This window comes from Bufo gargarizans, chromosome 5 (assembly GCF_014858855.1).
Source record: "Bufo gargarizans isolate SCDJY-AF-19 chromosome 5, ASM1485885v1, whole genome shotgun sequence".
In the NCBI taxonomy this organism is placed as follows: domain Eukaryota; kingdom Metazoa; phylum Chordata; class Amphibia; order Anura; family Bufonidae; genus Bufo; species Bufo gargarizans.
Window position 1 is genome coordinate 7001471 of NC_058084.1, and position 22064 is coordinate 7023534.

Here is a 22064-nt window from a genome sequence, read left to right on the forward strand (position 1 = left end):
CTGAATGTTACAGCTGTCTGAAGGAGTGATGTTATTTACATGGGACTGAATGTTGAGGGGGTGATGTTTACATGGAATTGCATTGAGGAGGCAGCTGGGGAGGGGGTGATATTATTTACTTGGGGCTATATGTTAAAGGCGGCTGGGGAGAAGGTGATGTTATTTACATAGGACTGTATTTTGGAGGGAGCTGTAGATAGAGAGGGATGTTATTTACATGGGACTGTATATTGGAGGGGGCTGGAGACATGGTGTGATGTTATTTACATATGACTGGCGGAGGGAGGAATATAACTACAGGGGGCATTATAACAGTAGGGGGCAGTATAAATACTGGGGCACTGTAGGGGTATAAAAAATCCAGGGGACATTAGGCATTCTTATTACTACTGGGGGCTCTATAGGAGGGACTTATAGATCAGCCTAATTTCTACTAAGATCACTATGGGGAGGCTTATTACTACTGAGGGGTCTGTAGGGAGCTTTATTACCACTGGGGGGGAAATAGTGGGCCTTGTTTCTACTGGGGGCTCTGTGAGGGTATTATTAATACTGGAGGGCTCTTCTACTGATGGAGACACTCTTGGGAAATATAATTACTGTTGGGGGCACTGTAGAAGGGAATTACTATTGGTGGGACTATAAGGGGCACTATTAATATGGGGGGGGGCACTGATATTTCTTCAGGATAGTATTTGGGGGTATTGGGGGGCACAGCGAGCAGCAGGATAAGACTGTGGGGACTCCAGGTTGGGGGATGATGATAGAAAAGTGAGGAAGCTAAGATGTCCGTGTGTCACACTCTGCAGAGACGAGGCGGCTGAGAGAAGTGTCCGGACCAAACGGAGAAGATGATGACAAAGCAGATCTACATCGGAGGAGACGTCACCTGGAGGCCCTGGATGTGAGAGGTACTGTATGTGCTGCTGTATAGCGACTTAGAGAACTGGGCCATATTCGCTGGGGCTTGGGCCCTGGATCTATTGAGACCCTCGCAACGCCCCTGCCACCAGCTCTTTGGCCAGGCTGCCAGCTTTCTGAGAGGGATAGCTAGCTCAGTCCTTTCCTCAGCACAGAACCTTCTGCTTCCATAGTGCATCGCCTTTTTCTGACCGTACATTGTCTCTTCTATAATTATACAGAATGTAGAAAGATACTTTATCAGAAGACGGCATCAAATGACAAATCAATCTTAGCAGTATACAATGTACGCAATCAGGAGCAAATACTTCACATTTTTGACACAAAACATAGTCCTAACCCCCCTTCCCATTCCTCCCAACCCCCCCCCCCCCCCTATTGAACAGGAGCATTAATACCTCTGCCCCATCCTATATCACAATACGAGTCTGCAATAACCATCCATTCCACAATTTCTCAAATTTCGGAGGACAGTCTCTCCTCACAAACACTTCTTTCCATAGTCAGCATGTCATGCACTTTCCGCACAAATTCTTCCGGGGAGCAGCCACACGTGGTGAGGCCTTGACCGTGTCCTAGGGACCCAGCGTAGTGTTGGGGCATTCTCAAACCCGGCCACTGCAATCCCTCTGCACACTGTGAGCTCCCCCTAGTGGCAGCTGCTGGAGGCCAGCAGTTTAACTCCTTGTTTGTATGACTGTATGCAGGAGTTTTGGTATCTATCTATCTAGTCCACAATAAAGTCACAGCAAAACCAGATCAACCAAAGTGAATTTTATATTCATATTCTTTTTAGCTGTGCTGGGTAAACAAAACTGACTTAGCTGATTGGATCCAGTGGTGCTGTGACTTCTTTTTGGACTGATAGCTGATGGACTCCTGATCTGGGTTCTGATCACTTCTATTACACAGTGCTACTTCTCTGGATTCTATCTATCTATCTATCTATCTATCTATCTATCTATCTATCTATCATCTCATATCTGTCTATCTATCTATCTATCTATCTATCTATCTATCTATCTATCATCTCATATCTATCTATTATCTATCTATCTATCTATCTATCTATCTATCTCTTATCTATCTCTTATCTATCTATCTATCTATCATCACTCTCAGGTATTTGCAGGTAGCTCCGTCTCCTGGACACCTGCTTCTTCTCCGGTGGATGGTTGAGGAATGAGTTTCTACTTAGACCCTTTGGTCTTGGTCCAGTAGGTAAATGATGGCAGGAGCCTGCGTCACTGCATGACTCTGCAGATTACCTGTGTACACTGCTGCCTATATAAGGTCTGATCTGTGCTGGACCATCACCCCCTTGGCATATTCTGGGTGCCTAGAATACGAGTCCAATGGCCCGGCTCATCGTCTTCTGCTTTGTCTGCATTATCTCAGCAGCCTGTGCTACTATAGCAGGTAAGTGATTATTGGAATACTTGATTTTATACTGGTTTTTGACTCCTGGTGACCACATATGGATCCTCGAGAATGTCTTCTCTCTTCGTCTCTTCCGGCCACAATGTGTCATTGCCCCCCCCAAAAAAAAATGTCGGACCTCTGACTTCCTGGACCCCACCTCTTGCCTCATTAGCACCTAACCTCCTCCGCTCCTATCTGTTTCCTCTTCTGTAACCCTTGATATTCTGAAATATGACAAATGACAAACTCAGCACTGCTACAACTCTGCACCTGACATAGTTAAGAAACCTTTCGGAGGGTATCTTATGCTCTAAGAGCTCATGCACACGGCCATACGTACCCATAAACAGTTGCGGTTCGCAATCTGCAAGACGCCTCCGCACTGCAAGAAAATAGGACATGTTATTTTGCATTTTTTGCAGTGCGGACCTTATCTTGCAGATCATAGACCCGTTCAAGTCAATGGGTCCGCATCCACAAGCGGCTCGCGGCTCGCGGCACACACACTCGTCTGCATGAGCCCTAAGCCCCATGTTATGTCATTTCAGTTCAAGTGACCAAACAAATCGTTTCAACTTTAAAATCTAGCAGTGCAGTGAAGTAATACATTCTACCACTAGGTGGCAGTACATAGACGTGTCCATTTTTCTAGTGCTGGTCCTTCCAACCCTACAAGCTTTCTTTCCGCCTATTTTTAATTTTCCATTTTTGTTTTCCCTTCCCCACTTTCCAAGAGCGTTTTTTTTCTGCCCACATAGCCGTATAAGGGAATGTTTTTTTGCAGGACAAGTTGTGCTTTTTATTGACACTGTTTATAATACAATCCAATAGCTTATAATGGAAAACAGGAAAAAAAATTGCTTGTGCAGTGAAATTGGGGGAAAGAAATTTAAATTCCGCCAAGATTTTGGGGGTTTTGTTTTTACAGTGTTCACTGTGTGCTAAAAAGGACATGACAAATGTATTCTGCGGCGGGTCAGTACGGTTACGGTGATACCACATTTAAATACGGTAGTTTTTTTTTGTTTGTTTGTTTTACTACTTTTAAAAAATAAACACCTTTGAAAAAAAAAAAATCTTTGCATTGTCATGTTCTGACAGCCATAACTGTTTTATAGTTCTTTTACAGAGCTGTGCCATGGTTTGTTTGTTGCGGGCGCGCTGTCATTTTTAATAGTTCCATTTTAGGGTCTATACAACTATTTACTTTTTATAAAAATTTTTGTATGTTTTTTTTTCTGTACGTTGTGTTTCTCGTAAGGGTTAAAGAAGCACTCCAGTAAAATTCTTTTTGGAGATTCTACCTCACCAGAAATATTCTAGCGGTGTCCTATGTTTCTTCCCAGCTCAGCTATATACTCTTTCATTATAGACACCTAGGTCATGTGACCTGACAAGTTCCGAGCGTTCTTTCCTGTGTGGCTGACTTCCTGTGAATTCATGGATTACATCTATCATATCCCTACTGGCAGCTCTCGGACCCCTCCCCTAATTATTAAGCTCCGCCTCTTTGTTCCTCTGTATGTCCTTCCATATAGCTGCCATAGATACAATTTTTGTCTTGTCTAAGAAACCAGGCGGTTTACTCCATACACTGACTAGTTGCAGAGTTATAAAAATCCCCTGACTCACACGGTCAATACTATTTGCACAGAATCTCCATTGTATCCTATGAGATGCAGCTTCACACTGCTCTCCCTGCCTCCTGCTTGTAATAACTCACATGGAGAAACCACTCCAATCACAAGCAGGAGGCAGGGAAGACAGGCTGAAGCTGCATCTGTAGGATGAGTTAGAGGGCCGCGTTTCTGTGTCACCGATCTATCACTGCTGTCCTGAGTGTGATGAAACTCCACCCAGAGGCATGATGGGAAATGTAGGCTGCATTAGGGGTACCTTATCTGAAGGTAAGAAGAAATCAATATGGCAGACAAGTGCACATAAGACGGCTCGGAGGTGCATCCGAATTTTACGTTTTGGATGAGAGTTCTCCTTTAAAAATCTCAGAGATATGCCCATTAAATAGAGTGATCTATGGTGCTATAATAAAGCGATGAGCGCAGTAGTGCCCAGTAAATGCCCCCCGTCCCCCCTGAAGTCCTGAATGCAGCCAGACATTTGACCGCTATTGTCTCAACATGTGAAAAGTTCAATGTATTGCCCCAAGAGCTGACAATTCATTTAATAGTGACATGTGCCTCATGCAGAGTACCAGCTGGACTCCCAACCTCTGCTGCCATGTGAACTTGCAAGAGAAAAGGCCCTCACCGCCGGAGCCCCCTATATCCCGCAGTGCTCGGAGGAGGGGCTATACAGGTAATGATACAATGTAAGGCTGTGTTTATCCTGCAGATTGTCCATGTAGGATGCTAGGCGAGTGTCACTTCATGTTAAATGGGGGTTTCAGTTCACATTATTGATTATTTCTAGCCAAGCAGAAAGTCATAGAAGAGGCCGGTCCCTGCTGTATCCCTGAAGACATGTTACTTGTACATGAATAAGTAATGGAGTTAGAGATTTCACCACTAGATGGCAGCAACATACAGTTTAATCTCTACATAAATGGAATGTTTGACATCTTTATAATATACTGTATGTTTCAGTGCCATACTATTTTCAAGACAGTACAGTAATTTGCTGTCAGTGAATGAGAACACTCTGGTTTCCATTCAGAGGCAGTAAACCTGTACACCTCACAGCTGAGAAGTAGATACAATTGTATCCAATCTAGACAATGCTCTGTGAGCTAAACAACCAGAGCTCCACTGTTACATTGTGGCAAACCCGTAGGAGGGCTAAAATGAAGCTCGGGTTTCTGAGTATTTAATACTGATGACTTAGGTTACTTTTACACTAGCGTTAATATTTTCCGGTATTGAGATTCGTCATAGGGTCTCAATACCGGAAGAAAAAACGCTTCCTTTTTGTCCCCATTCATTGTCAATGGGGAGAAAACGTAACTGAACAGAACGGAATGTTCCAAAATGCAGACCGTTCCGTTCTCATACCGAAGAGCAAACCAGTTTTCTTTCCGTCCTGGGATGCGGAGCAAGACGGATCTGTCCTGACACACAACGCAAGTCAATGGGGACGGATCCGTTTTCTCGGACACAATAGAAAACGGATCCGTCCCCCATTGACTTTCAATGGAGTTCATGCCGGATCCGTCCGATATGTTAAAGATAATACAACCGGATCCGTTCATAACAGATGCAGACGGTTGTATTATCAGTAACGGAAGCGTTTTTGCTGAACCCTGCCGGCAAAACGCTAGTGTGAAAGTAGCCTTATCCTCAGGATAGGTCATCAGTATCTGATTGGTGGGGGTCCGACTCCTGACACCCCACTGATCAGCTGTTTGAAGAGGCCATGGTGCTCCCGTGAGTGCTCTGACCTCGCCACAGCTTACCAAGCACAGCGCCATCTATTGTATAGTGGCTGTGCTTGGTATTGCAGCTGAACCCCATTCATTTGAATGGGACTGAGCTTCCCCCAGGCCATGTTACAGATGAATGTGACGTCACCGAGGAAGAGGCTTCATTGGAGAGACGTGGCCTCTTCACACAGATGATCAGAAGAGGTGCCAAAAGTTGGACTCCCTCAGATCCTCAGGATAGGCCATCAGTCACCACTTAAACAAGCCCTTTAAAAAAAAACACGTGTCCTTTGCATAAAGCTGTGTTGGTATGGGTTAACGTTGACAATGTTGTGGTGGTCACTCCACCTATTTGAACTTTTAGACTGTAGCGCTCCCCCTGCTATACCTTTAATTGATTGCTATTTGCTGTATTGCTTTTTACATGCTGAGTATATAATATGATGTGTTATATGGGTCTAATACTGCTGGGAAACACCAATGTCCAATAGGTGTAGGTGCACTGCGCAAGTGCGGCCACCCTCATTCACTTCTATGGGAATGGCAAAAATAATGAATGGGGAATGGAGTGGTGGCCGCGCTTGTGCTGTGCGCTCTCCATTCACTTCTATGGCAGTTCAGAAATAGCTGAGCGTGCTGGCTCGGTTCTTTTCAGAACTCCCATAGGAGTGAATGGAGTGCATGCTGCACGTGCTTTCTCCTTCACTTTGAGGGCCCCATTCTAGAGATAGGAAATTTTGGGGATATCCTAGTGATATGCCATCAAAATGCAAGATGGGTCAACCCTTTTAAGCTGTGGATAAATAAAAAAGTAAGCAAACCCCATAATGAGATATTGAGACAGAGCTGTGAAACAAAGCCAGTAATAATCCTTTGTGTAGCTAGCTAGATAGTGGAGGTGGTTGGTACTAGTCACCAGGCCCCAACACCTCAGGGAATAGCTTGGCCCACAGAGCAGGTAACCATTGCAGAGGACTTGAGGCTGGAGCTGAAGGGTAGAAGGAAGGGGCCACCTAGTCTTCATCCCAGTAACAGGCAAGGCCCATGTAATAGTCAGGCTTGTGACCAGGAGCAGCTAGCCTGCCTCATGTAAGCAACGCGGTGTGAAAGATTACATGGAAGAGCATGCTGAGGAGATACTGGATACTCACCAACGTACTCACAGAGCATTGCCTAGACTGGATAGAGTCGTATCCACTTCCAAGGGTGTCCTCATTCACTGACAGCAGACACATCTTAAAGGAGCTGACTCATAGTCTGGAAGAAAGTTCTAGAACTTTCCATGTAGATTAAGCTTTATTTCCCTTATATTCCTCGTCAGTAGTTGATACAGCCAGTCTAGCAATGAACATTGGCCCGCGTTTACTGATGTGATTGTGCCTAGAATTTGGTTTAAAATATGGTGCAATTTGGCACAATTTAGTTTGCGGCCCATTTATGAATGAAATGTGATGAAAGAATAATCCGCCATGCCTGGTTCGCCAAAGGGGTGTGTCTTAGTGTTAAAGGGCGTGGCTTGAAGGAAGTAGTAGTTGGCATAAAGTGTCTGGCCTCGCACATTTTTCATCCACTATGTGCCATCGTGATAAATGTTTATTATAAACCCCTCCATATTATAGGAATATACAGTGCGATAGAAATGGCGCCACCTGCTGGTGTGTAGACGCTGATGGTGCAGAGGTTCCTGGCAGTAGAAGGACCGGCTCGCCAGTAACATGTGAGTAACAGTTAGTAGTAGTTTTTATACATCTTCATTCAGTAATAAAGGGCTTTTCCAGGCCTTCGATACTGATGACTTGGGCTACGTTCACATCACGTTTTTCCCATGTGTGGAACGTATACAAAAATACATATACTTTACCGGACTGTGCAGGATACAAGAAAGTCGTGTGCTGCGTTTTGTATCCTTTTTTTTTCTATAATATATACGTCAAATGGAGGCATAAAACGTGACGCGAGCCCTCGGGGTAGTCAGAAATATCTGCTCGGTAAAGGTCTGACACCCAGCACCCCGCGGATCAGCAGGACTAAGGGGCTGTTCACACGGCGGCAGCAGCAGTTGTGGTTTCAGCCTCGGTTGTTCACTTTAGATGCTTTGAACCCAATTGTGGCCTAAGTACAATGACTGGAGCTAAGAAGTGATTGGACGCTCACCGCACATACCACACGGCCGCCAGCGCCATGATTCCGCCAGAAAATTCCGCTGTGTGAATGGCCCCTAACACAGTGGAGGGAGCTGGAAGCAGACAGCGCCACACACTCTGTAGTGGCCATGCCAGGGTACTGCAGCTCAGCTAAATATCTAAGGTTCTGGGTTATATAACCATACCAAATGTCTTCATTACCTGATATATACACAGATATGAGATAGATAGATTAATAGATAGGAGATAGATAGATAGATAGATATGAGATAGATAGATATGAGATAGATATGAGAGATAGATAGATAGATAATAGACAGATAGATAATAGATAGATCTGAGATAGATAGATAGGTGTAGCCCCCTTTCCGTGTAGCCCTCACCCCTCTGACATATTTCAGGCTTGTCCTTCTGCCGTCTGGAGAAGCAGCAGGTCTTACTGTCCGGATACCTGAACAGCACCTCCACGTCCTTCGTCCCTCGCTGCACAGAATCTGGAGACTATGACCCCGTCCAATGTGACCAGCAGCCGCCGGGCGAGTGCTGGTGTGTGGACAGCGAAGGCATGGAGATCTATGGGACACGCCAGATGGGGGCGCCACTGCAGTGTGAGTCTTATCTGCAGAGCTTTGGGGGGGGGGGGGGGGGGAATCTGCCTAAGCAGATCCATTCTGGTGCTTATAGTGTCAAAGGGTCAGGGACCCCCACTAATCTTAAGACCTATGATGACCCCCTCCTCAGCTGAAATCAACATCTAGGGACCTCTAAGGACCCATCTGGACATTCATCCTATATCCATCGGAACTCCCATAGCAGTTATTGGAGAACGCGCAGCCTCCTCTCCATTTCTGGGGTATGCGATGGGGCGCCAGAGGTGGGACCCACAACTATCAGACTCCTATAAATTTCGAGACAGAACAACTCCTTTGACCATAGGCAGACCTCACAACTGTTGGGCCCCCGCAGTCTAACCCCCCAATTTTTTTCAGCCTTATTACAATACATTTTTTTTTTGTTTTATTAAAAATAGAGCATAAACAATACGCCTTGGAATCGCTGCCGCCACAATGACCAGTTAATAATGGGAACTTGATATTTTTGCCACAATGAAAAAAAAAAAGAAAAAACTATGGTGGAGCTGCTGGTTTAAAAGGTTTGAACGAGCCTGGTGGTTATGGGGTTAATAATCATGTCGCCATGGACTTTCCAGGTCCCCAGAGGTGCGCGGTTAGAGATCGCCGGATCCTGCACGATGTCGGTGAGAAGAATCCCCCTCAATGCGGCGAGGATGGCGGCTTCACCCCCGTCCAGTGTAAACTGGTGAACACCACCGACCGGATGGTGCTCGATGTTGTGACCAGTTTCAGCAGGTAAAGAACTACAAGTACCAGCACAGATCATGGATATTTCCATCCCCGAACACGTCACACGGGGCTGCTTATATTGTGTATGTAGACAGTACTGACTACACCATGGCGGTGTAGTCAGACATTATGGACCCATTATAGGAGGTCTCCGCCATCTGGGGTCTCAGGACAGGTCACAGCAGGAGTCCACAAGCTCCAATTTTATTAACGCACTGGCTTCTGGCACCGGTATTTGGGCACTGTATAGCATATATGTGACATTATTTGAGCACTAATATAAATAAGCCAGCATCTCATCTGCAGACAGCTGAGATTGCCCCTCATCAGTGCAGAGCAGAGAGTACTGGCTTAGCTGGGTGAGAGGCCTGTGTCCGGGTCAGGGGGGAACTAACTCACCTTAATCAGTGTGAGGAGACTTATAGGCCATACATGCTCCTCTGGAATTCTGGGAGGGAAGGGATGCAAATGAGCTCTTAACAAGCTCCGCCTCTAATGCCACTTGTATGGCATTGTTATTGAGACAGAGTATGGAGGTATTAGAGGAGCATCGTATGGGGCTGTTATTAGGCACTGTATATCATATATTTGGTCAGTGCTTGAGGTATTATGTGAGCACTCTGTTACGGTATTAGTCAGACAATGTATAGAACTATTATTTGGACACCACATGGTGGCAGAACACGTGCGTTGCATGGCGCTGTTATTAAGTCACAGTACGGTGGTATGGGAGAAGCATTGCAGAAGACTGTTATTTGGACAATATACTGTATATCATATAGGTGCTATTGTTTGAGCACTCTGTTGCGATATCATTCAGACATTATATAGCGCTATTATTTATAGTGCCATTATATGGCGCTATAGAGTAGGGAGGTATTAGAGGAGCTTTGTATGGGGCTGTTATTGGGCACTGTATAGGATATGTTTGGCCAGTGCTTGAGGTATTTTTTGAGCACTCTGTTGTGGTATTATTCGGGTATTGTACAGCACTATTATTTGGACACTATATGGTGACATACAGTATGTACATTGTTATTAAGAAAGATTTTGAAAGTATTAGAGGAGGATTGCAGGGAAATGTTATTGGGCACTGTACATTATATATGTGACAGTATTTGAGCACTGTGTTGTATAATTCATGCATTGTACAGCACTATTATTTGTACACAGTGTGGCACTATTATATGTGCAATGTATGGTATTATTGTTAGGACAGGGTATGGAGGTAATAGAGTAGTATTATATGGGGCACTTACAAGGCACGTACTAATGTATCGTGATTCTCCATATTGCTTCCTTTGCTGACAGGATTCACTTTTCCATCACATTATACCTGCTAGTTTCCATGGTTACGACCACCGCTGCAATCCATTAGTGGTGGTCGTGCTTGCACACTATAGGAAAAAGAGCCTATGTGTGCTCCCACAGTCCCGGCCACCAGAAAGACAGGTGATTTTTCCTATAGTGTGCAAGCACGACCACCACTACTGGATTATAAAGTGGTCGTAACCCCTGGATTATGAGCAGTATAGTGTGATGGAAAAATGAATCCAGCCAGAAAAGGAAGCAATGTGGACAATCACAATACATTAGTAAGTGCCTTGTATTAACTTACTCTAAATGATAGATGTAAAGTGACAACCCCTTTAAGGGCATTTTATGGCACTATTGTTGGCAAACTGCATGGTAAGGTACTACTACTACCCCAATCATATTACTAGTGTATAGCAAATAATAGGGAATCGGGACCTGTTTCACTGTTTTGTCCAGGAGTCTCCTCAGACTGGAAGGATTTATCATTCCCTGTGCGCCTAAAAAGTGGCATTAAAAAGTTGCAGGTGAAGGTCCACTTTTCCGCCATCCTTGCTACTTTTCTAAAAGGGGGAGTGGAAAGGGCATGGCCGGCAGCAGCGACAGATTTATCTTCCTTTACACAACTTTTCTGGTGCCAATAAAGCCAGAAAGCTTCGGCGGCTCTGAGCTGTCGTAGATTTCTGGTTAGACGCACGACTGCCAGAGGATGCCCTTCGTCATAAGTTAGGTGCATCCTCTGGCCGTGCAGGGGATATCAAGACCGGCGTAGAAAAGTGCAGGGGATATCAAGACCGGCGTAGAAAAGTGCAGGGGATATCAAGACCGGCGTAGAAAAGTGCAGGGGATATCAAGACCGGCGTAGAAAGCACCAGTCTTGATAAATCTCTCCCTTTGTGTCTGATGAGTTCTCACATGGAAGGAAGCCACTTCAGGGCAAATATGTGGATGGATGGAACTTCCCCAGCAAAATCGTCTGATTTCTGGGAATCCAGGAGCTGGACTTTTGGTGAGGAGCTGATGCTGGCCTGCTCTTTTGTAGAAAACCCATTTGAATGAATATGACCGTCTCAAGACCTTGAGAGATTCAGGCAACTGTGTAGAAAAATACTAGAAATTCTGCCACAATTTCCATGCAATAAAAAGTGTTTCCTGAAACATGGATGGAGTTATTAAAACTACCCAGCTAGCCCAAAAACAAAGTTGTCAGCTTAGCTGCATATTTCTTTAGTGGATTTCCTCATGCAAATTGTGATCTATTGGACAGATAAAAGGAGTACTGGACTTACAAATGACCGATATCTGATGCTTCTAGCATAGTGCACTAGATGGCGATGCGTAATGAAATGTAAGCCATCTGGTGGCAGAAACATTAAAGAGGTTCTCCAGGACTTTTATATTAATGGCCTGTGAATTGGATAGGTTATCAGTGTTTAATTGGTAGGGTCCTAAACTCTTGGACTTATCATCAACCTTAGACATCATCCTGCGGGTCTAGAGATCTATAGGGTTAGTAAATATGGACTATTGTGTTTGTTATTAATTGTAATTTTTGAAATATTTTAGTTATTGTTATTTTTAGTTATTTTATGGGAGCGGCCATATTGCAGACACATTTACTTCCGTATCGTCTGTATGTGGACTTTATGGCACTGAAAAGAATGAAATTAAATTGATGGAGGAATGTTATACACTACTACAGTCTTCAGGAAGTGATGGAGTACAGTCTTTCCCCCAGAGATCTGCAAGTAACAGGGGAGCTGAATATAATCTTACTATCTATTTCTTATCTTGACCACCTTCTAATCCCACATTTTAATGATGAGATGACTCTCTGCTCATTCTGACTCAGTCTAAATGGGAAAGCTGACAAGTGAGCATCTCTTTATAGAGTGTGCCAGTGACCAGTGTGAGAATTGTAGCTTTTGTGTGTCATCTGAGGCAGAGCCATAGATCAGTCATAGTCTAAAATAAGATTCAATTTCACTGCAGGCTGTAAAACGAGATGCATTTTGTTGGACCAGTCTGCAGTATGTATTGTTTGGCCACTAGATGTCAGCACAAGCAATATTTTAGAGATGAGAAAATTTCTTGAAATTTGTTTTGTGTCCGATTCTGAAAAATCAAAAAAGATCAATTTAGGTCTGAATCGATTCAATCGAATCAAATATGCTTCACTTTCCCTGGTCTGGTGGGAGCTACTTCTCATTATGGAGAGCACCTAGTATGCGTGAGGAGTATTGTAAGGCAGGCAACGCTCCTCTTGACTTCTGGGAAACATATATATGCAAATCTGCATATCTTACTTCTGATGACATCAGGCAGGCTTAGCTTTGTTAAAGCTTTTGGAAGGGAAGCAAATTTGAATATCTTTCCCAGAAACCCAAACATATGCAAATTAGATTTCCTTCCAAAAGGAAAAATCTGTGATGAGTTCTGAATCAGTAGAATTGATTCATTCATCACTACAATATTTCTTTTAAATTTATTGCATTAGAGATAATTATGAAGAAATAATAGACTGCCAAAAATGTAAAACCCAATTTTAAAAATAAAAAATGTTAAGTTTTTTTTTTAGAAATCACATCCTCTACAGTTTACATAAGAAGGTCACAGATCACTCAGGTAGCTCTTTACAGAATAATTTGTGTCATATTACTTTTTCTTTGCAGGTTTCCAAATACCTTCAAGTCCTTTAAATCTCTTAGAGAATCATTTCCAGAGGTGTCTGGATATTGCTACTGTGCTGACGCCCTAGGACGGGAACTTGAGGGCACAGGTGAGTTAGAGGCAGTGGGCCCACTCTATGAGCCTTCTCAGTCTTTATTACATACAAACTGACAATATCTTGTCTGAGTTGCTGGACATAAGAAATTAAAAAATGACTCATTAACTTCTGTGGTAGAGTATAGTGACACTGTGCAGGGAGTGGGAGTACAGAGGAGGAGGTGAACTGTCCCCTGTGCAGGGAGGGGGAGGAGAGAGGAGGAGGTGAACTGTCCGCTGTGCAGGGAGATGGAGGAGGGAAGAGGAGGTGAATTGTCCCCTGTGCAGGGAGTGGGAGTACAGAGGAGGAGCTGAACTGTCCCCTGTGCAGGGAGGGGGAGGAGAGAGGAGGAGCTGAACTGTCCGCTGTGCAGGGAGATGGAGGAGGGAAGAGGAGGTGAATTGTCCCCTGTGCAGGGAGAGGGAGGAGAGAGGAGGAGCTGAACTGTCCGCTGTGCAGGGAGAGGGAGGAGAGAGGAGGAGCTGAACTGTCCGCTGTGCAGGGAGATGGAGGAGGGAAGAGGAGGTGAATTGTCCCCTGTGCAGGGAGAGGGAGGAGAGAGGAGGAGCTGAACTGTCCGCTGTGCAGGGAGAGGGAGGAGAGAGGAGGAGCTGAACTGTCCGCTGTGCAGGGAGATGGAGGAGGGAAGAGGAGGTGAATTGTCCCCTGTGCAGGGAGGGGGAGGAGAGAGGAGGAGCTGAACTGTTCCCTGTGCAGGGAGAGGGAGGAGAGAGGAGGAGCTGAACTGTCCGCTGTGCAGGGAGAGGGAGGAGAGAGGAGGAGCTGAACTGTCCGCTGTGCAGGGAGATGGAGGAGGGAAGAGGAGGTGAATTGTCCCCTGTGCAGGGAGAGGGAGGAGAGAGGAGGAGCTGAACTGTCCGCTGTGCAGGGAGAGGGAGGAGAGAGGAGGAGCTGAACTGTCCGCTGTGCAGGGAGATGGAGGAGGGAAGAGGAGGTGAATTGTCCCCTGTGCAGGGAGAGGAGGGAGAGAGGAGGAGCTGAACTGTCCCCTGTACAGGGAGTTGGAGGAGAGAGGAGGAGTTGAACTGTCCCCTGTGCAGGGAGAGGGAGGAGAGAGGAGGAGCTGAACTGTTCCCTGTGCAGGGAGGGGGAGGAGAGAGGAGGAGCTGAACTGTCCCCTGTGCAGGGAGATGGAGGAGGGAAGAGGAGGTGAACTTTCACCTGTGCAAGGAGAGGAAAAAGGTGAACTGTCCCCTTTGTAGGGGCAGGGAGAAGAGAGGAGGAGGTGAACTGTCTCCATCACTTTTGTCAGTGGTGGATCCTGTGTTATCTGACTTCAGCAGTATAATGGAGATGTTACCTTTGTTATCCAGTGTGTGATGATAATGGGATGACTGCTGACCATATTCTAGTGTTTCTAGCATTCTGCTCCTTCCTGACTCTAACTAGTATAATAAGTTTATCATTGTCTTCAAGGCAATTTAAATGAGTTGTGCAGAAATAGAAAAACACGGCTGCTTTGTTCCAGAAACAGCGCCACACCTTTCTACAGGTTGTGTGTGGTATTGCAGCTCAACCCCATTTACTACAATGGAGGCTGCAATTTCAGACACAACCCATGGACACTTGTGGAACTGTTTTTGGAACAAGCCAGTCATGTTTTTCTTACTATTTAACTAAGTAAACCTTCCAATAAAGAGTCCCAGGTTCTGTTTGGGACTTCAGGCTTCTCAAAGACGTGTTCATTATCAACTCCATCAGTCTTGCTGCCGCTCATCCTCTTCTCCAGCCACCTTTCAATCCATTCGTCAATGATAATGAAGAATGTAATGTCCTATGTCTCTGTTCTTACAGGTCTGGAGATGCTGCTGGATGAAATCTATGATACCGTATTTTCAGGACTTCCCCCTTCGCGGTCATTCCCAGAAACGGCCATCTATCGTATGCTGCAGAGACGATTTCTGGGAGTTCAGCTGATCACCTCAGGCAGATTCCGATGTAAGTGACCTCGTCATTCTTGTAAGATCTGAGATGGCGTCATATAATGCAAGAGGATGGGTGCGGTGATCTCCTAAGAAAGGACCAGAGCATAACTGCACATGACAGCAGAATTCTCTATGACTCCACAGTCCTACCCACAGCGGACCATGCTGGTATAACCCGGGCATCTTCTGTATATAATTATATATGTACAGCTGGTATAAGTTATACATCTTCTTGTATATAGTGATATGGACCATGCTGGTATAACCTGGGTATCTCCTGTATATAATTATATATGTACAGCTGGTATAAGTTATACATCTTCTTGTATATAGTGATATGGAGCATGCTGGTATAACCTGGGTATCTCCTGTATATAATGATATATGTACAGCTGGTATAAGTTATACATCTTCTTGTATATAGTGATATGGAGCATGCTGGTATAACCTGGGCATCTCCTGTATATAATTATATATGTACAGCTGGTATAAGTTATACGTCTTCTTGTATACAGTGATATGGACCATACTGGTATAACCTGGGTATCTCCTGTATATAATTATATATGTACAGCTGGTATAAGTTATACATTGTCTTGTATATAGCGATATGGACCATGCTCAGGGGCGTAGCTATAGGGGGTGCAGAGGTAGCAGTCGCTACCGGGCCCAGGAGCCTGAGGGGCCCAAAGACCCTTGTGCCACATAAGTCACTGGCATTATAGAAAGTGCATCCTGGTCAATTTACACCTCTGGCTGGAGGGAAGGGGTTGGGTCATCAATTTGGCATGAGGGGGTGCCCTTTTAATGTTTGAAAGGGGCAGGGGAGCACGTAGCCTTCCTGCTGCCTGAGGCAAACAAGCACTGAGGGAAGGGGGGGCCCAAGCTGAACTCTTGCACCAGGGCCCATGAGCTTTTAGCTACACCCCTGACCATGCTGGTATAACCCGGGTATCTCCTGTATATAATTATATATGTACAGCTGGTATAAGTTATACATCTTCTTGTATATAGTGATATGGACCATGCTGGTATAACCTGGGCATCTCCTGTATATAATTATATATGTACAGCTGGTATAACCTGGGTATCTCCTATATATAATTATATATGTACAGCTGGTATAAGTTATACATCTTCCTGTATATAGTGATATGGAGCATGCTGGTATAACCTGGGCATCTCCTGTATATAATTATATATGTACAGCTGGTATAAGTTATACATCTCCTTGTATACAGTGATATGGACCATGCTGGTATAACCTGGGCATCTCCTGTATATAATTATATATGTACAGCTGGTATAAGTTATACATCTTCTTGTATATAGTGATATGGAGCATGCTGGTATAACCTGGGCATCTCCTGTATATAATTATATATGTACAGCTGGTATAAGTTATACATCTTCTTGTATACAGTGATATGGAACATGCTGGTATAACCTGGGCATCTCCTGTATATAATTATATATGTACAGCCGGTATAAGTTATACATCTTCTTGTATATAGTGATATGGACCATGCTGGTATAACCTGGGCATCTCCTGTATATAATTATATATGTACAGCTGGTATAACCTGGGTATCTCCTATATATAATTATATATGTACAGCTGGTATAAGTTATACATCTTCTTGTATATAGTGATATGGAGCATGCTGGTATAACCTGGGTATCTCCTGTATATAATTATATATGTACAGCTGGTATAAGTTATACATCTCCTTGTATACAGTGATATGGAGCATGCTGGTATAACCTGGGTATCTCCTATATATAATTATATATGTACAGCTGGTATAAGTTATACATCTTCTTGTATACAGTGATATGGAGCATGCTGGTATAACCTGGGCATCTCCTGTATATAATTATATATGTACAGCTGGTATAAGTTATACATCTTCTTGTATATAGTGATATGGACCATGCTGGTATAACCTGGGCATCTCCTATATATAATTATATATGTACAGCTGGTATAAGTTATACATCTTCTTGTATATAGTGATATGGACCATGCTGGTATAACCTGGGCATCTCCTGTATATAATTATATATGTACAGCTGGTATAACCTGGGCATCTCCTGTATATATTATATATGTAAAACTGGTATAAGTTATACATCTTCTATTTAGTGATATGGAGCATGCTGGTATAACCTGGGTATCTTCTTGTATATCAGGCATGTCCAAACTGCGGCCCTCCAGCTGTTCCAAAACTACAACTCCCAGCATGCCTGGATAGCTTGCAGCTATTAGAGCATGCTGGGAGTTGTAGTTTTTCAACAGCTGGAGGGCCGCAGTTTGGACATGCCTGTTGTATATAATTATATATGTACAGCTGATACATCTGTGTCTCTGATTTCTCCTACAGGTCCTAGAGCTTGTGAAGTTCAGCGCTTTACATCTGCACGTATGGGGGATTTATACATTCCATCTTGTGAAGATGATGGGGGTTATAAGTCTATGCAATGCCAGGAAGGGGGACAGTGTTGGTGTGTGGATTCCAAGGGGCGGGAAATTTCTGGATCACGGACTATGGGAGAAACTGCAAAGTGTGGTGAGAGACATTAATTTTTACAAACTGTATATATAGTCTGGACATGATAAAAACTTTAAATGGATAGCCTGTTTTTTACAATCCCCTCTGCAGGGACCCCTAGTGGTCATCTTTATATAATGCACAGATATAGTGGGGTCCAACTGTGTAACCATTCTCCCCTCCGGCTAATTGACTGGACTCCCAATATTTGTCGTAGTTAAACAATATGCCCAGTGGTGGATTTACCACTATACCAGACCACAAGACTCCTACAGCTGGTTGGTAAACTACTGGTCTAATCAGTATTTGGTTAATATTTAACGTGCGCCAGCTACATTATGTGGCAGTAATTTTTAGTATGAGATACCTACTTGCTTCTAACAGCTATATCTCAGACTGTATAGCAGCTAGAGATATGCGCCTCGTTGTAAAAAAAATAATCGGAGCTTTCAAACTAAATATGGCGCTAACCGCCACAGCCTGAGTTAGAAACTTTAGAAACTACGCCAGGAGTGAGATCTTCAGGCAACATTTAATTTTTAAACGTGATACTCGCGGATCTCACCCTCTACCCTGTTTCTAAAGGTTATATCACAGACCATATGGCAGCTAGCACCAACCCTTAATTTAAAGGTTAGATTTGTTGCTTGTATTCTATTATTTTATGCTGCAATAATGTAGCCGGTATAAACTGAATTTTAAAGCTTAGACTTTTAGCTTTAATACAAGACCGGGTTCATAGTTCCTATATAGCCTGCAATATTCCAGGTGAAAGCAGACATGGAGGAAGTGGAGGGAACAGTGAGGGACAAGCTGCAAGGACAAGGAGGAGAGACACAGATCCTCCTTTCTTGTGTAACTATACATGATCCAAGGGGTTAGGCTGGGTTCACATTGCTATTTCCATTTTGGTTGTTCTGCTCCATTATATTGATGTGAGTGCAGCCTAATATGGACTTCTGTGCATGTAATCAACCCCCCCATCAGTCAGAGCGTATCACCCCTCTGTGCCTAATTAGGCCATGACCCAAATATTTAACTAAATCTGGATCACAGCGTCAGATTAGTGACACCAAACACAAATATCAATAAAGATCCTCCCGAATAGGAGGAGGGGATGTACCATATTTTTCCTGGCTTTGTGGTTATTTGAGAGCTCATTCAATGACACCAGTTTACAAATTATGCCTTTACATCGTTTTTAGCTGCGTTTTATTTTAAAAAAGGACAGAAAAAAATATTTTTATCAAAAAACTAAACTAAACTAAATTTGATCAAACCATTGTTATAGGAAAGGTTGCAACTCTTTATGGGGCCCAGCTGCCATTGAACGTCGTATGCTGTTTCTGAGAAAAAACTGCAGCATTTTCCTAGAGCTGCCACTGAGGAAAGAGTCTCACTGCATAGAGATTTTTACAGCTTCCTTTAAGTTCAATGGTAACTGTATAAATTACTGACGTGGTGACTGCAGGCATCTAGTTTTGTGGTATATGAAGGGAGTCAGACGCTTTAGAATTGGATCGGGGGTTGAGTTATCAGTTTATTTTTGTCAGTCATCAGGTTTGGATACATTGAGCAATATGGCGTTCAGAAAGGGCACCTGCTCAATTTTTTCCGATCTAGATGGCATAAGAGTGTAGGAGATAAGTAAAGCTTAAAATTAGTCTTAAATCCAATATTATATGTTGCAAAGAAATAACTGTTGCATCGGTTAATTTGGTTTAAAAAAAAAAACTTCCTTGGGGGAGACGGCAGCCATATTGGTGGCGCACACTTTTATCCCCTATTTCCTGTGTAGACACATCAGCAGGGTACATGTGCTTTATGGCATCTGTAATGAATGGAGGTTAATAGTCAGAAAGGTGTCAGTAGACCAAGGGTAGGTTCACATCTACGGCAAGTAAATCTGGAGCAGACTACCAGATTTAACTGCTGCAGTTGTGAACCTACCCTAATACAGTTTTCAGGAAATGATGGAGTATGGCCCTCGCGACCAGAGAGGGACAGGAGTACTGCATACAGTGGCTTATGTAAGTGCTTAGTGTTACTATTCTATCTTATCTAGGCCTCTATCAGTACAAGAGAGCTGTCCTTAACTTATCCATAATAATAAAATGACATGACTCTGCCGACCCTGTCCCAGTCTACACAGCAGAGAATATTTATGGCAGCTGGTTGTGTGTGCTCCAGTGGCCCATGTAAAAAAATAATATTTCAGTTTTTTTTTGTGGATGGTCACATAACAAAGACCCGCCAAAAGTTGTTATATAAGTTTATAGTAAAAAAATTTATTTCTCTTTCTTTTTTAACATCTTTAGATAATTTTGAAGACTGTACTACCAGAAGAAGACAATCGCTCTCCACCTTGTTTTATGGAACTATAGGCCACTTTAGTCAACAAAGTTTGTACTTCACTCAAGAAGAGGAGTCAGGGACAAAGATCAGCTCCAGATTATGTCCCTCCTACTTGGTGGAGGCATTAATGAATACTGGACTCTTGCCTGGCCAAGATAAAGAAGATTTGAGGCTCAGGACTTTTCTTGGTGATGCAATCCTTGGTCTCTTCACTTCTAAAACACAAGTAAAATTTGCTCTACAATTCGCTTCTAACCCCATGAAATTTCAACAAACCCTTTTTGGGGGCAAATTTCTAAAAAATTTGGGTTCATTTAATTTCACTGGTGCAGTTGGTACTAATAGCAAATTCAGTTTTAGTGAATTTTTCCAACAAATTGGCCTAACAGGAACGTACAGTGGAGGAAACTTCAAAGAACTTGCAAAATTATTTTCCTCTGAAGAAGATTCTTACTTGACCAAAGATTCATTAAACTCATCAAAACCAGAATTCAACCTCAACCAATCAATACAATCCAGTTTTGGGCGTACAGTTAATCTACGAGAAAACCGCAACCGTGTTGAATATCTTGAGTCGCTCTTGGAACGTAAGGAATTTTCAACATTTCTCAGAGATGTGGTTTCCATTCCACCCTATGTTGCGGAAGACATTTTTAAAGCTGTGAAGATACTGATTGATTCTGAAGCCTGTGAGAATAGACCAGATGGGACGTTTGTCCCAAGATGTACCAAGGATGGCCGATATGAGGAAATCCAGTGCAGTATGTCTGAATGTTGGTGTGTTAATGAACAAGGTCGGGAAATTCAAGGAACAAGGACACAAGATCAACAACCAAGATGCTCTTCAAAGTGTTTGAGGGAGCGGAAGACTCAAATAGCTTTCCAGAGGAGCCAATCTGCTGGGTCAGATGTGTATATCCCGGTTTGTGACCAGAAAGGAAATTATTTGACAGTTCAGTGTGCTGGCAGACATTGCTTTTGTGTTGACCTGGAGGGCAAGAATATTCCGGGAACTCAAAAATTATCTGGAGAAAATATTCAATGTAAGTTTTTCTGTTAGCATATGTGAACATATTTTTTTGTCCATTAAACAAAAGAGAACATTTGCTAGGACAAGTCCCTATAGATGTAGTTTTCCAAAAACTAGTGACCACGAATGCATGTGGTAAATGTCTCCTGCAAGGATCTTCCCAGGTGGCCTGTCTGCAAACAGGGCAGAAGTCATAGGAGCCCAGGAAACTCTGATTTCTGAAACCCTTTAAAGGTATTGTCCTAGTTTAGAAACAAGGGTCTCCTTTTTTTTCAAAAACAGTACCACCCTTGTCCGTAGGCTGTATCTGGTATTTCAGCTCAGCACCATTAAATTTAAAGGGCTTTTTCCCACAATACAAACTTATTCCTTATCCACAAAATAGGTGTCTGATCAGAGGGGTTCCAACCACTGACCACAACAAAGTGGGTCTCATTCCCCCAAATGAATGTAGTGGCAGGTTGGTTATGAGCACTGCTGCTCCATTCGCTCTGATATTTGGCTATCTTTGGCAGTTCCATAAAGAGTAAATGAAGTGGCAGCGCACATGCTCAACCTGCCGCTCTATTTTTCCAGATGACTGGGACCCCCATTATCGTGATCGTGGATAGATGATACCTTTGTATTGTGGGCAAACCCTGTTAATGAGCATGAGTTGCAATACATTTTATAATTTTGGAAACCCCATTAAACTTTGCTGTCTAGAATGGTTCATGGCACCGAAGTACTAGCCACATTATTTGTAACGTATAGGGGAATTCTTGCCCAGACTTCAATGGGCACTGGTGCTAATGGCCCCACAATTCTCCAATCATGGTGCCAGTACGGTAGTGGTGGGTTATGAGTTTACGATCCCTTCCCAGGTGACCTAGG

General features: G+C 43.6%; 1 protein-coding gene across 1 annotated transcript in view; it reads left to right on the top strand.

Annotated features, from left to right (window-relative positions):
- Positions 1-2276: 2276 nt before the first annotated feature.
- The window catches only part of TG (thyroglobulin), a 173757-nt gene continuing 153969 nt past the window's right edge, over positions 2277-22064 (top strand). The window contains exons 1-9 of the mRNA XM_044293695.1: positions 2277-2340; positions 4551-4659; positions 7339-7436; positions 8265-8471; positions 9074-9233; positions 13214-13320; positions 15124-15267; positions 17639-17824; positions 20125-21204. Of these exons, the coding sequence (XP_044149630.1) occupies positions 2277-2340; positions 4551-4659; positions 7339-7436; positions 8265-8471; positions 9074-9233; positions 13214-13320; positions 15124-15267; positions 17639-17824; positions 20125-21204 (2155 nt within the window). The remainder of the gene's footprint in view (positions 2341-4550; positions 4660-7338; positions 7437-8264; positions 8472-9073; positions 9234-13213; positions 13321-15123; positions 15268-17638; positions 17825-20124; positions 21205-22064) is intronic.